At 41.6% G+C, this 16,254-nt stretch overlaps 1 protein-coding gene across 1 annotated transcript in view; it reads right to left on the reverse strand.

The window, feature by feature from the left end:
* The window catches only part of parvaa (parvin, alpha a), a 45,186-nt gene that overhangs the window by 3,601 nt on the left and 25,331 nt on the right, over positions 1–16,254 (reverse strand). Inside the window, exons 5-10 of the mRNA XM_055933542.1 lie at positions 9,474–9,589; positions 9,191–9,249; positions 8,285–8,304; positions 8,053–8,114; positions 3,369–3,437; positions 3,174–3,275 (exon numbers count right to left, since the gene is read on the reverse strand). Of these exons, the coding sequence (XP_055789517.1) occupies positions 3,174–3,275; positions 3,369–3,437; positions 8,053–8,114; positions 8,285–8,304; positions 9,191–9,249; positions 9,474–9,589 (428 nt within the window). The remainder of the gene's footprint in view (positions 1–3,173; positions 3,276–3,368; positions 3,438–8,052; positions 8,115–8,284; positions 8,305–9,190; positions 9,250–9,473; positions 9,590–16,254) is intronic.

Below are 16,254 nucleotides of genomic sequence, written 5' to 3' on the forward strand. Positions count from 1 at the left end.
TTGCTATCCTCTCTGGATTAAAACCAAATTATGATAAATGTACCATATTACGTATTGGATCACTAAAAAATACACATTTTATATTGCCATGTAGTTTACCAATTAAATGGTCTGACGGAGATGTGGACATACTCGGTATAAAAATCCCAAAAGAAAGAAATGATCTCACTCCAATAAATTTTTATAGAAAGTTAGCAAAAATAGATAAGATCTTGCTACCATGGAAAGGAAAATACCTGTCTATTTGTGGAAAAATCACCCTAATTAACTCTTTAGTCATATCACAGTTTACCTATTTGCTTATGGTTTTGCCTACACCTAGTGACCTGTTTTTTAAATTATATGAACAAAAAATATTCAATTTTATTTGGAACGGCAAGCCAGATAAAATTAAAAGGGCCTATTTATATAACGAATATGAATTCGGAGGGCAAAAATTATTAAATATTAAAGCATTAGACCTCTCACTAAAGGCATCGGTCATACAAAAGTTATACTTAAATCCAAACTGGTTCTCTAGTAAACTGGTACGAATGTCTCATCCTATGTTCAAGAAGGGCCTTTTTCCCTTTATTCAGATTACACCTGCTCATTTTCGGTTGTTTGAAAAGGAAATGATCTCCAAAATATCCTTATTCTTTAAACAAGCCTTAGAAAGTTGGTTGCAATTTCAGTTTAATCCACCTGAAAGGACGGAACAAATAGTACAACAAATCTTGTGGTTAAATTCAAATATAATAATTGATAAAAAAAACTGTATTTATCGAAGAAATGTTTAAAAAAGGTATAATTTTTGTGAATGATATCATAAATAGGACTGGTGGAGTTATGTCACACATGCAGCTAACACAGACATATGGAAAAGTCTGCTCTACCCAAAATTACAACCAATTAATTGCAGCATTACCACAAAAATGGAAGAGGCAAGTAGAAGGGGAAAAAAGTAAGGAACTTGTATGTCGGCCCTGTATTAAAGAACAAAAATGGTTAAAGAAAAGTGTGATAAATAAAAACATATACCAATTTCATTTAAGGACCAAAAAACTAACAGCTGTGCCATACAAATTGCAAAATAGTTGGGAAGAGATTTTCGATGTACCCATTCCATGGCACATGGTTTATGAATTGATACGCAAAACAACGCCGGATTCAAAACTTCGAATTTTTCAATATAAATTACTGTACAAAATTCTTGCAACTAATAGAATGTTATATATATGGGGTATACAATCTTCCCAGCTCTGCAGATTCTGTTGTGAGGAGGCAGAGTCATTAGATCATTTATTTTGGTATTGTCCATATGTAGCTCGTTTTTGGTCACAGGTCCAGGAATGGCTGAAGAATTGCAACATTTGCCTAAAACTAACGCTACAGATAGCAATACTGGGGGATTTGAAAAGCCATAGTCAATCAATCAATAATATAATAATTATTTTGGCAAAGATGTTTATTTTTAATTTACAATCTGTAGAAGCTATGAGAATAGGAAGGTTCAGGTCTTTTGTGAAGCATCACAGCACAGTTGAGAAATGTATGGCAAATAGAAATCCGAAATGGATGATGTTGGAAGATAGATGGGAGGGGTTGGGTGGAGCTGAAGGGTGGGACTAATAACAAGATAAACAATATAGGGCATACGGGATCTGTGAAATGTGTATAGGTGCGGAGCTTTTGTGAAATAGCACAGTTACAAGTGGAAATAAAATTGGATGGACAACAGAAATAGAGGAAGGACTAAGAACAAATAAGAGAGAACTATTGTAAAGTGGACTGTGTCTGTAAGATAGGTATAAGATGTAGAAATTGAAGGTAAAAGCAGAAGTGTTTATAAGTTTACTCCAATTGGGGGATTGGTGGTAGGGTCGCGGGGAATAATAATAAAGGCATATTCTTTAAAAAAGTATGTATGTCTATATAGGTATGTGTATGTATTTATGTGTATATGTATGCATACGTATATGGATATATATATTTACCCCAAAAAATATGGGGGAATGGAAATGATGCAGACAATTACATTGGAAGCAACATTCTTTCCGCAATACTAAGCTGATCCACCCCTAAAAAAAAAAAAAAAAAAAAAAAAACATCAGCTCAATAAACCCATAACCCCCTTTCAGCTGAAAAAAACACTCACTCTGCACCAGCTAAAACATTAGAGGAAGGGGGAGGTGTTTCAGTCAGAATGTGGTTGTTATTTGGTTGAGTTGGTTCATGTAAAAGTGTGGTACTGAGTGTCAGTGCAGCGCCTGGTATTTCTTAGAACAGATCAGCTAGGGGTTGAAGGAGATTTAGGAAATATGGAGGGTAATTAGCAGCCAAAGCTTGAGAGAGTGAGAGCAAGAGAGAGTGAGAGCAAGAGAGAGAGAGAGTGAGAGCAAGAGAGAGAGAGTGAGAGAGAGTGAGAGAGAGTGAGAGAGAGCGAGAGAGAGCGAGAGAGAGCGAGAGAGAGCGAGAGAGAGAGAGCGAGAGAGAGCGCGAGAGAGAGCGCGAGAGAGAGCGAGAGCGAGAGCGAGAGAGAGAGAGAGAGAGAGAGAGAGAGAGAGATCTTGAGACAGAGCTAGAGAGAGAGTGAGTGGGATAGGGAGAGCAGGAGAGAGAGAAGGCGGTGTAGAAATCAAGCAAGATCAACCATTGGAGGATTCCTTCAGGAGTGTAGAGGGCACTCCTTTATAGTGCCTGTCCCTGAAAGGACCCCTTGTCCCTGCTCCCCTCCCTCTCTCTGCATTAGTGCTAATCTCTTGGCCACTTATTGATTTCCTGTGCAGGAGCAGATTACAGATGCTGCCTGCGGGTGGGTGCCCACTCTGCTTGGCACAGCACAGCCTGCAGGAGAGGACCCAGGCTCAGGTTTGACAGGGAGTCCCTTTAGAAAGCCTGCTAAGAATAGCTGTCAAGAGGCTTTGGGTTGCACATTGCCTGTCGGGCAGTAAGGAATAATCTACATGATAAATACTAATATCAGCAAATCATTTTGAAGGATTATAACTCTTGAATTTAACAATGATGCAAATGATTGAATTATGTTTTATTCCAATGGATTTTTCAACAATTAGTGCCATAAAATCATAATTTGCTGGAAATGTATGAAACTAGTGTGTTCACTGTCATTAAAGTGCACCACACATAGAACATATACAATTTAGCAAAATGGAGAGTAAATGTCAACATACCTTTTGCTCAAAGTTCTCAGGTGTCAGGAAGAAATTATAGAGCGGAACAAAGTAGCCCTCCAGCAGTCCCAACAGCAGAACCAGGTAAACACCGTCAGCAAACTACATGTGAAAAAAACTAAAACATGGTTCTTCTTATCAATATACAAGCTGAGGTATGATTCTCGTTAGATAATTCTAGTTCATATACTGTACCTGTGTGTCCAGTTCAGCCACCTCCAGATTGAGCTTGTTCAAGTGTTTGTTCACAAAGGTGATGAGAGTCTGTGGAAACAGCAGCCATTTACAGTGAGATCCTGAAGTATTTGGACAGTGACATGTGTTTATGTTATGGCTCTGTTCTCCACCACTTCGGATTTGAAAATAGTACAAGACTGTGATCTTAAAGTGCAGACTGTCAGCTTTAAATTGAGGGTATATTCAATTGGGAAATTAGAGCACTTTTTGTACATAGTCCCCCAATTATAGGGAACCAAAAGTATTTGGACAAATTCAGTTATATGTGTATTAAAGGCCCAGTACAGTCACAAATGTAATTTTTCTTTGTTGTATATATATTTCCAGACTAGGTTGGAATAATACTGTGAAATTTTGAAAATTGTGATAATGAACAGTTATGAAATTACAGCACATTTTGTACATAGTCCCCCCATTTTAGGGAACCAAAAGTATTTGGACAAATTCACTTACAGTTTTGTGTGTATTAAAGTAGTCAAAAGTGTTGTATTTGGTCCCATATTCTTAACTTGTGACTACAAACTTGTTTTAATGCATTTTCAGTTTGTTTTGATTGAGTTTTAGATTATTTAGTGTCCAAAATAAATTAATGGTAAAAAACTCAAATGAAACAATACATTATTTACCATTCATTTCTATTGGGCACAAAATTATCTGAAACAAAACCAAAACAAACTGCAAATGCATCCAACAAGTTTGTAGAGTCACAGATTAAGAATATAGGAACAAATACAAAATGTTTGAATAATTTAAATGTCCAATGCAGCCGTTTTCTTCTCTCAATATCAAATCATTTCTGGGTAACATTTAAGTTCCTTACTGTAATTGTTTTACATTCAAATAGTTACAAATATATAAAAAATAGCTTCTTAGCAAAGAGCAGTTTCTCAAGCAATAATTTTGCTTGGACTGTCTGCAAGTGGTCTGAGTGGGGATGGGGAATTGAAAATGTTCTGTTATAGGCAGAGAGGTTTGGAACTCTCTTATTGGTCTATTAACTAATTTACCGCATGGTGATGTCACCATGGAAGACCAAATCTTCATCCCAACAAAACATAGGAAAACCTTGGATAGGAAAACCTACAAACCTCAGATTTCCTACTTCCTGGTTGGATTTTTTCTCAGGTTTTTGCCTGCCATATGAGTTCTGTTATACTCACAGACATCATTCAAACAGTTTTAGAAACTTCAGAGTGTTTTCTACCCAAATCTACTAATAATATGCATATCTTAGCTTCTGAGACTGAGTAGCAGGCAGTTTACTCTGGGCACCTTATTCATCCAAGCTACTCAATACTGCCCCCAGCCATAAGAAGTTAAACAACAATCCGATTAAAAACGCAAATACAGGCGCTAAAAACCTATATGTAACATGGATCCTTCCAGAATACCACAAGAACACACATCATTAATTACCCAAATGGATGAGCCAACAGACATAATTCAAACAGTTGAAACCCTGTTATCTCAGATTCCTGCCGAACTCCAAGCTTTAATTAATCATATGAATGAGTCCGGGACGACCGATGAAAACCCGTTATCCCAGATCCCTGACACCCTCATATTGTTAATTAACCAGATGAATGAGAGCATAAGATCTTCTACACAGGACCCCACACAGACCCCACCATTAACTCCCATGTCCGAAGAGTCTGAAACGCAATACGATGTTTTTGAGGAATTGGAAAATTGTCTAATAAATCAGGAGGGAGATGGTCTTGATAGAAGTGTCCGAGTTGTGTACCGAAATAAATTCAGCAATACAGAGATTCGACAGTTTTTCAATTTCACATGGCTGAATCAGAATCTTGACTATGCAGTGTTTTATGTGATGATACTCTGGATGAACTGTTTGACAGGGCAATAGCTTATGGCGAACCTCATGATGTCTTACAGTTGGAAATTTGTGGAGATAGCATGCAAAATAATTTTGAAAATTGTGATAATGCCCATTTAGTGTAAGAGCTGTTTGAAAAGACAGACATTTCAGCCTGTTTTGTTGGGATGAAGATTTGGTCTTCCATGGTGACATCACCATGCGGTAAATTAGTTAACCTGTTGAGGCTGGGGGCGCTGTTGTCACTATTTATGCTAATCGTGTAATTTTTGAAACGGCTTCCCACAAAATTCTTGATCGTACAATATGCATATTATTATTATTATTGGATAGAAAACAGTCTATAGTTTCTATAGGAGTTGAAATTTTGTCTCTAAGTGGAACAGAACCCATTCTACAGCAATTTCCCTGACATGGAGTCAGATTTCAGAAATGTTGGCCCCTGATCTGGAGTCAGTTAAAAGGGCACTGTTATTGCTATGAGTATACGAACACTGCTTACGTCTTCCCCTGGATGCCTTTACGTGATGACGATTTGAATGGGGTCGATTGCGCGTTCACAGGCACTATAAATTAAAAAACCCTGTAGCTAGCAAGTCTTTTCTTGGTGCGTCATGCGCGTGGAGGACACCGACCCGCACCTGTTCCAAGCATTAGTGTTGGGAGTAATCTTTCTCCGGTCATGTTAAGACTCGTTATAGGAGTTAAAAACATCATAAGGTAGTTAATTTAAAGCGTTTTATAGCAATTTATATCCGTTTAGTGCGATTTTGGGACATTTATTTCTGAAACGCTGTGAATAGCTGGGCACGCTTCCAGTTCATCCCGAACGCAGTTGGCATTTCCACATGGCAAGAGGACAGCTTTCCACCAAAAGACGATTAGACCCAAGAAAGGATCCTTTGCCCAAGATACTGATGGAAGAACAGCTCAAAGTAGGAACAATTTATTATGATAAATCGTGTTTCTGTCGAAAAATGTTAGTGGCTTAGGACGCCATGTTTTTTGACGTAGCTTCGCTTGGCGCAAACTGTATTGAAAAGTAAGGATAATTTAAAAAATGTAATTCCGCGATTGTATTAAGAATTAAATTGTCTATCAATCCCTGTCCACCCTATATTTTTTAGTCACGTTTATGAGTATTTATGTATAAGAGTAGATCACTGTCTAATATGGCGCACGGACATTTTCTCACCAGCTGGGCTACATTTCACATTGTCTAACCATGATTTTGGTGGCTAAATATGCACCTTTTCGAACAAACTGTATATGCATGTTGTAATGTGATGTTACAGGGGTGTCATCTGAAGAATTCTGAGAAGGTTAGTGAAAAAAATAATATATTTTGGCGATGTTGACGTTATTGCTCACTTTGGCTAGAATCAATGCTGGGCTGCTATGTGCTATGTGCTATGCTAATATAACGATTTATTGTGTTTTCGCTGTAAGACACTTAGAAAATCTGAAATATTGTCTGTATTCACAGGATCTGTGTCTTTCGATTAGTGTATGCTGTGTATTTTTACGAAATGTTTGATGATTAGTAAGTAGGTAAACACGTTGCTCTATGTAGTTATTCTAGTCCATTTGTAACGGTGGGTGCAATTGTAACCTATGCCATCTACCTGAAATATGCACATTGTTCTAACAAAACCTATCCCATACCATAAATATGTTATCAGACTGTCATCTGATGAGTTTTTTTCTTAGTTAGGGGCTATAAATATCTTAGTTTAGCCGAATTGGTGATAGCCACTGGTGTTGGTGGACAAAAAAAAGATGGTGGATTATGCTAATGTGTTTTTAGGTAATAGATGTACATCTTTACATATTGTGTCTTCCCTGTAAAACATTTTAAAAATCGGACATGTTGGCTGGATTCACAAGATCTGTGTCTTTCATTAGCTGTATTGGACTTTAATGTGTGAAAGTTAAATATTTAAAAAAAATATTTTTTTTGAATTTCGCGGCTCTGCCTTTTCAGTGGGGGTGGGGGGGAGTGCTGCTAGCGGCACCCTCATCCTAGACAGGTTAATAGACCAATAAGAGAGTTCCAAACCTCTCTGCCTATAATAGAACATTTTCAATTCCCCATCCCCACTCAGACCACTTGCAGACAGTCCAAGCAAAATTATTGCTTGAGAAACTGCTCTTTGCTAAGAAGCTATTTTTTATATATTTGTAACTATTTGAATGTAAAACAATTACAGTAAGGAACTTAAATGTTACCCAGAAATGATTTGATATTGAGAGAAGAAAACGGCTGCATTGGACATTTAAATTATTCAAACATTTTGTATTTGTTCCTATATTCTTAATGTGTGACTCTACAAACTTGTTGGATGCATTTGCAGTTTGTTTTGGTTTTGTTTCAGATAATTTTGTGCCCAATAGAAATGAATGGTAAATAATGTATTGTGTCATTTGAGTTTTTTACCATTAATTTATTTTGGACACTAAATAATCTAAAACTCAATCAAAACAAACTGAAAATGCATTAAAACAAGTTTGTAGTCACAAGTTAAGAATATGGGACCAAATACAACACTTTTGACTACTTTAATACACACAAAACTGTAAGTGAATTTGTCCAAATACTTTTGGTTCCCTAAAATGGGGGGACTATGTACAAAATGTGCTGTAATTTCATAACTGTTCATCAGATATGGATGAAAATACCCTACAATCAAAGCTGACCGAATGCGCTTTAACCTCAGTCATTGTATCATGTGCTGGAGTAGAGCCAAAACAATAGCAACAGTACAATAAAACACTGCTACAGTATTAACAAATAACACACAGTACCTTTTTCACCACATTGAGCTTGTCTGGAGCATGGTCAAACAGGGTGTCGAAAGCATCTCGCTCTTAATGGACGGAGAGAACAGTCATACCATTACTCACAGAAACGATGCAAAAAATGTCATGCTAGTCAATGAAAAGTACTGAAAACTGTGCCTTGAAGACCAAAAATGTCCATTGTTCACAGTGACTCATGAGAAAATGCATCAGTAGAGAATAAACAGTGAGCACCTACCATGTCTCCCAGAAAAAGCCCTGAGGGAAACGAGAAGAAAACAAGTTCTAAACCTACATTTGGTCTGCAAGGACAGCTCACAAAGAACTGAATGACATTTATATAACAGCACACTTCTATTCTACAAGTCCTATTGATACGTTTATGTCCACCAGATGAACAGGAATGTTGGTGGTGAATACAGTAATGTTGATGGAGTACATAATAGGTTAACTTTGGTGAACATTTAACAAAATGGATGTCTCCATTGTGGTATTGTCAGAGGAGCCAGGCATGTTGGGTCAAGGGGCTGCTGCAACATCCCAACAGCTATCACACAAAGGAGGCTAACAAGGGATGGCTTGGACACACACACATACACAGGCACAGCGCTCCTTCTCTTCATGGTGTAATCTCTAATGACAGTGGCAGGGCTGGGCAGCAGTCCAGGTCGTATGATAACAACCCTGTGACCATGACTATAATATGAGAGCACTGCGCGCCCACTTATCTCCCCAGCTGCTCTGGGCCTGCCGGACCGCTCCAACCTCAGCTGGGGCTGTGCTACACTGGCAAGGAACCACACATCCCTGTCCATACAATGGTCTACTGTGTTCATAGATGCTGGCGAAACAATTGTGCTTGAACACCTATAATAGAATGCAGTTATTTCAGAAAATAGAATTTCATAAAGGCTGCAGGAGGGATTGCATTTGAGAGAGGGAAATGTATAAGTACTAAATATTGGAAATAAGATGGCATTGTGTTTTTGGGAGGGGCAATGATATCATGTGGCGTACTAAGGTACTACTAAGGTGTACTAAGGTAAACCTCTCTCTATCTCTGACATAACAGACTGAATGAGGAGTGCGAGTTCTATCAATGAGGAAAAAGGCGAGCTGAGAGCCGAGCTGAGAGCTGACATACCCTGTATTGCCTGTGATCTCCTCCTGAATCTGGCGGGACTGAAGAATTCCTACCCTTTTCTGAGAAAAAAGACAGACAAAATGCCAAATGAAACATTGCATTAAAGGGGCCTATAATTCTATCTAAAGAGTGGGAGTATTTCATTATTATTCATCACATTTATAAGCATGTATAGCAAAGTTATTTTCACATGTAACTAATATGCATACAACTTCAGATACTTAGGTTATTTCAAATATCATCCATGTGTACTATATTTCAAGCCAAATAAGATGTACAGTACCTGAACCACCACTACTTGGATGGACACGTGGTCAGGAAGTCTGATTGGTGCTCTGAAGTGTTGAGACAGCGCCACCAACAGGTGAAGAATGGCCACTATACTCTTAGCATGTACAGCTGGTCAAGAGAGACAGAAAAGGGGATTTGCTTTAGCTTTGAATGGTTGAAAGAACAATCAATAAAGTAAACAAGGCTTTGATTTCTCCCTACTAAAATGCTAAATTAAAGGAGAGGTATCTAAAAGCCCTCTGATATCTGTTTGATCCTTTCAGGCTAAGTGGATCAGAACAGAAGAGTGTGTTACATCCCCCGTAAGTGTTTTTCCTCAGCTTAAAAGAATAGGTTGAAAGCAGGGAACAATTGCATTGATTCGGTTAGCACTTGGGTGACAAAAGTCTGCGGTAAATTTGATCAAAGACTCCATCATGTAATACAAGTGTTTCTCTTTTTTATGTAGTTATTTCATGCATTCATGCTTCTTTGAAAAAAAAACAATGACCTTGAAGAATGTGTGCAGTACCTTCAGAAAATATTCATACCGCTTGACATATTCCACAAATCTAAATGGATGAAAAAATACATTTCTCCTCACCCATCTACAGCTAGCCTAGCGGTTAAGAGCGTTGGACCAGTAACCGCAAGGTTGTTGGCTCGAATCCCAGATCCAGCAAGGTGTTAAAAATCTGCCATTCTACCCTTGAGCAAGGCAGTTAACCCCCAACAACAACTGCTCCCCGATGATGTTGTTTAAGGCAGCCCCTCACCTCTCTTATTCAGAGGGGTTTGGTTAAATGCGCAAGACACATTTCAGTTGAATGCATTCAGTATCTATCCCCTTTCCTGACACACAATACCTCGGACCGCCGAGTGCGTAGCACTGGCCCGGGTATCCTGGAAGGATATTGACCTCATCCCGTCAGTAGATGATGCCTGGTTGTTCTTTTAAAGTGCTTTCCTCACCATCTTAAATAAGCATGCCCCTTTCAAAAAATGTAGAACTAAGAACAGATATAGCCCTTAGGTCACTCCAGACCTGACTGCCCTCGACCAGCACAAAAACATCCTGTGCCGTACTGCATTAGCATCAAATAGCCCCCGCGATATGCAACTTTTCAGGGAAGCCAGGAACCAATCAGTTACACAGTCAGTTAGGAAAACTAAGGCTAGCTTTTTTCAACAGAAATTTGCATCCTGTAGCGCTAATTTCAAAAAGGTTTTGGGACACTATAAAGTCCATGGAGAATAAGAGCACCTCCTCCCAGCTGCCGTGAGGCTAGGAAACACTGTCACCACTGACAAATCCACTATAATCGAGAATTTCAATAAGCATTTTTCTACGGCTGGCCATGCTTTCCACCTGGCTACTCCTACCCGGCCAAAAGCTCTGCACCCCCCGCAGCAACTTGCCCAAGCCCCCCCCCCCCGCTTCTCCTTCACCCAAATCCAGATAGCTGATGTTCTGAAAGAGCGGCAAAATCTGGATCCCTACAAATCAGCTGGGCAAGACAATCTGCACCCTCTCTTTCTAAAATTATCCGCTGAAATTGTTGCAACCCCTACTACTAGCCTTTTCAACCTCTCTTTCATATCGTCTGAGATCCCTAAAGATTGGGAAGCTTCCGCGGTCATCCCCCTATTCAAAGGGGGAGACACTCGAGACCAAAACTGTTGAAGACCTATATCCTGCCCTGCCTTTCTAAAGTCTTTGAAAGCCAAGTTAACAAACAGATCACCGACCATTTAAAATCCCACTGTACCTTCTCCACTATGCAATCTGGTTTCCGAGCTGGTCATGGGTGCACCTCAGCCACCCTCAAGGTCCTAAACGATATCATAACCACCATCAATAAAAGACAGTACTGTGCAGCCGTCTTCATCGACCTGGCCAAGGCCTTCAACTCTGTCAATCACTGCATTCTTATCGGCAGACTTAACAGCCGTGGTTTCTCAAATTACTGCCTCGCCTGGTTCACCAACTAGTTCAGTGTGTCACATCGGAGGGCCTGTGTCCGGACCTCTGGAAGTCTCTATGGGGGTGCCACAGAGTTAAATTATCTGGCCTACTCTTTTCTATGTATATATCAATGATATCGCTCTTGCTGCTGGTGATTCTCTGATTCAACTCTACGCAGACGACACCATTCCGTATACTACATCTGGCACTTCCTCGGACACTGTGTTAACAAACAAGCTTCAATGCCATACAACACTCCTTCCGTGGCCTCCAACTGCTCTTAAATGCTAGTAAAAGGTGCTGCCCTCACCTGCCCGCCTGCCTAGCATCACTATACTGGACAGTTCTGACTTAGACTATGTGGACAACTACAAATACCTAGATGTCTGGTTAGACTGTAAACTCTCCTTCCAGACTAACATTTAGCATCTCCAATCCAAAATTAAATCTGGAATCGGCTTCCTATTTCGCAACAAAGCCTCCTTCACTCATGCTGCCAAACATATCCTCATAAAACTGACTATCCTACCGATCCTTGCCTTTGGCGATGTCATTTACAAAATAGCCTCCAACTGTCACGGCCGTTGAAAGGAGAGGACCAAGGTGCAGCGTGGTGAGCGTACATTTTCTTTCTTTAATCAAAATGACGCAGAACAAAAACAATAAACACTACAAAAACAAACCGTGAAGCTAAAGGCTATGTGCCCTAAACAAGGTCAACTTCCCAACAAGACAGGTGGAAAAAAGGGCTACCTAAGTATAGTTCTCAATCAGAGACAACAATAGACAGCTGCCTCTGATTGAGAACCACACCCAGCCAAACACAAATAGAAAACATAGAAATAAAGAAACTAGAATGCCCACCCTAGTCACACCCTGGCCTAACCAAAATAGAGAATAAAAACCTCTCTATGGCCAGGGCGTGACAGTAATCCCCCCCCAAAGGTGCGGACTCAGGCCGCAAAACCTAACTCTAAAGGGGAGGGTCCGGGTGGGCTTCCTTTACGGCGGCGGCTCTGGTGCGGGACATAGACCCCCCCCTCCGCCTCTGGCTACCCCCAATTTGATGGCGCCTCTGGTGCGGGGACCCTCGCCGCCGACCCCGGACCGGGAACCCTCGTAGCGGGCCCCGGACCGGAGGCCGTCGCTGGGGGCCCCGGACCGGAGGCCGTCGCTGACCGGAGGCCGCTGCTGGGGGCTCCTGACCGGAGGCCGTCGGCCGTCGCTGGAGGCTCCGGACCGGAGACCGTCGCTGGAGGCTCCAGACCGGAGACCGTCGCTGGAGGCTCCGGACCGGAGACCGTCGCTGGAGGCTCCGGACTGGCCCGTGGAGCAGGCACCGGACTCACCAGGCTGGGGAGACCTACTGGAAGCCTGGTCCGTGGAGGAGGCACAGGATGAACCGGGCTGTGGGGGAGAACTGGAGATCTGGTGCGTAGCCTTGGCACCACTCTTCCAGGCTGAATGCCAACTCTAGCCCGGCACCTCCAGAGCGCAGGCACAGGTCGAACCGGGCTGTAGGGGAGCACTGGAGCTCTGGTGCTTAGCACTTGCACCGCTCCTCTTGGCTGCATGCCCACTTTAGCCCGGCACGTGCGTGGAGCTGGAACAGGCCGCACTGGGTTCTCCTGGGGAAACCGTGCGTAGAGCCGGCGCAGGACTCACCGGGCTGTGGAGGCGCACTGGAGGTCTGGAGTGCCAAGCTGGCACAAGACGTGCAGGGCTGGGGAGGCGCACAGGAGGCTTAGTGCATGGGGCTGGCACAGGCTTCACCAGACGGCTAGCATGCACCTCAGGACGAGTATGGAGCGCTAAACCAGGTGACATCAAACAGAGGACACACTCCGTAGGGCGAATGTCGTGCCTCATGCACCATCACAGCAGCTCTCTCATAGCTCTCTCCTCCAATCTCCCCATCAACTCCTTCACTGTCTCTGCTTCACTACCTTCGCTCCCCTCCAAGTTCACCCCGACTGGGCTGCCTCTCCTGGCCACGCTGCTTGGTCCTTTGTTGGTAGAAAGTTCTGTCATGGCCGTTGAAAGGAGAGGACCAAGGTGCAGCGTGGTGAGCGTACATTTTCTTTATTTAATCAAAATGACGCCGAACAAAAACAATATAAACTACAAAAACAAACCGTGAAGCTCAAAGGCTATGTGCCCTAAACAAGGTCAACTTCCCACCAAGACAGGTGGTTCTCAATCAAAGACAACGATAGACAGCTGCCTCTGATTGAGAACCACACCCGGCCAAACACAAAGAAATAGAAAACATAGAAATAAAGAAACTAGAATGCCCACCCTAGTCACACCCTGGCCTAACCAAAATAGAGAATAAAAACCTCTCTATGGCCAGGGCGTGACACCAACACTCTACTCAGCAAATTGGATGTAGTCTATCAGTGCCATCTGTTTTGTCACCAAAGCCTCATTTACTACCCAGCACTGCGACCTGTATGCTCTCGTTGGCTGGTCCTCGCTTCATATTCGTCGCTAAACCCACTTGCTCCAGATCCTCTATAAGCCTTTGCTAGGTAAAGCCCCGCCTTAGCTCACTGGTCTCCATAGCAACACCCAACCATAGCATGTATATTTCACTGGTCATCCCCAAAGCCAACATCTGCTTTGGCCGCCTTTCCTTCCAGTTCTCTGCTGCCAATGACTGGAACGAACTGCAAAAATCCCTGAAGCTGGAGACTTATATCTCCCTCACTAACTTTAAGCATCAGCTCTCAGAGCAGCTTACTGATCACTGTACCTGTACACAGCACATCTGTAAATAGCACACCCAACTATCTCATCCCCATATTGTTCTTTTTTTTTTGTTGCTCTTTTGCACCCCAGTATCTCTACTTGCACATCATCATCTGCGCATGTATCATTCCAGTGTTAATGCTAAATAATTATAATTAATTGTATAATTAATTATAATTGTAATTATTTCGCCTCTATGGCCTATTTATTGCCTTACCTCCCTAACCTTACTACATTTGCACACACTGTACATATTTTTCTATTGTGTTTTTGACTGCACGTTTGTTTATCCCATGTGTAACTCTGTGTTGTTGTTTTTGTCACACTGATTTGCTTTACCTTGGCCAGGTCGCAGTTGTAAATGAGAACTTGTTCTCAACTGGCCTACCTGGTTAAATAAAGGTGAAATAAAATAAAAATAATAAAACGTAAAAATGCTCTGTCCTCGGTTGCAACACTCACTACCAAGTTCCAAACTGCCTCTGGAAGCAACGTCAGCACAATAACTGTTCTTCATATCTGGATTTGGCGGATGCCAGGAGAACACTACCTGCCCGAATGCATAGTGCCAACTGTAAAGTTTGGTGGAGGAGGAATAATGGTCGGGGCTGGTTCGGGCTAGGCCCCTTAGAGAGAATACAGTAGACGGCACGTGTCAAACGCTTGATTTATGACCCTATGTCCGGATGACGTGTGCATGCCCAAATATGGGCATCCGGTCAGGACATCCTTGCGTGAAGTTATCACGTGGTTATGCCCATATCAGTCCATCCTGCTCCTTTTGTCACGTGTTACGAGTGTGTGTTAATTTATGCATATATTGCATTTATTCCTTTGAAGTTGTCATGATGATTGATGTGTAGGGACCTCGTTGAACTGGGGGGGATGTGTTTGAACATTTCAAAGAGGATGGCCCCACCCCCCCTATTTTATTGCCCTTAGCGCTGTTGTCTATGAAGCAGGAATGTTCTGGGAGTATTGTGTTGGGGGAAGACGCATTATAAATAAGACCCAGAACAACACATGCGGCCCCAGAACACTAAACAAGACTTTAAAAATAAACCCAGAACATTAAACAGAAAATTATGTCTCCTAGGCCAATAGGCCAATTCTCGGGGTGCTATGCGCCTCTTGTCACGAACCCAATGATAAAAGCATTGAGGACATCATAAATGTTGATGAAAATACAAGTGTTATGTATGAAACTTTAGATAAACTTCTCCTTAATGCAACCGCTGTGTCAGATTTCAAAAAAGCTTTACCGAAAAAGCACACCATGCAATAATCTGAGTACAGCGCTCAGAAACAAAACCAAGCCATACATATACCCGCCATGTTGTGGTGTCAACAGAAGTCATAAATAGCATTATAAATATTCACTTACCTTAGATGATCTTCATCAGAATGCACTCCCAGGAATCCCAGTTCCACAATAAATGTTTGTTTTGTTCGATAACGTCCATAATTTATGTCCAAATACCTCCTTTTTGTTCACGCGTTTAGTTCCAAAATCCAAATTGATGACCTGCAGCCAGACAAAAGTCAAACAGTTACGTTACAGTTCGTAGAAACATGTCAAATGATGTATATAATCAATCTTTAGGATGCACGCCTGAGTAAGCTTGTGGCACTCTGCCAGAGCCCTGACTCAAACAGCTCCCATTCCCCCCTCCTACACAATAGAAGCATGAAACAAGGTTCTAAAGACTGTTGACATCTAGTGGAAGCCTTAGGAAGTGCAATATGTCACTGTATATTGGATAGGCAAACCTACAAACCTCAGATTTCCCACTTCCTGGTTGGATTTTTTCTCAGGTTTTTGCCTGCCATATGAGTTCTGTTATACTCACAGACATCATTCAAACAGTTTTAGAAACTTCAGAGTGTTTTCTACCCAAATCTACTAATAATATGCATATCTTAGCTTCTGAGACTGAGTAGCAGGCAGTTTACTCTGGGCACCTTATTCATCCAAGCTACTCAATACTGCCCCCAGCCATAAGAAGTTAAACAACAATCCGATTAAAAACGCAAATACAGGCGCTAAAAACCTATATGTAACATGGATCCTTCCAGA

Source organism: Salvelinus fontinalis, chromosome 9, assembly GCF_029448725.1.
Source record: "Salvelinus fontinalis isolate EN_2023a chromosome 9, ASM2944872v1, whole genome shotgun sequence".
Taxonomy (NCBI): Eukaryota; Metazoa; Chordata; class Actinopteri; order Salmoniformes; family Salmonidae; genus Salvelinus; species Salvelinus fontinalis.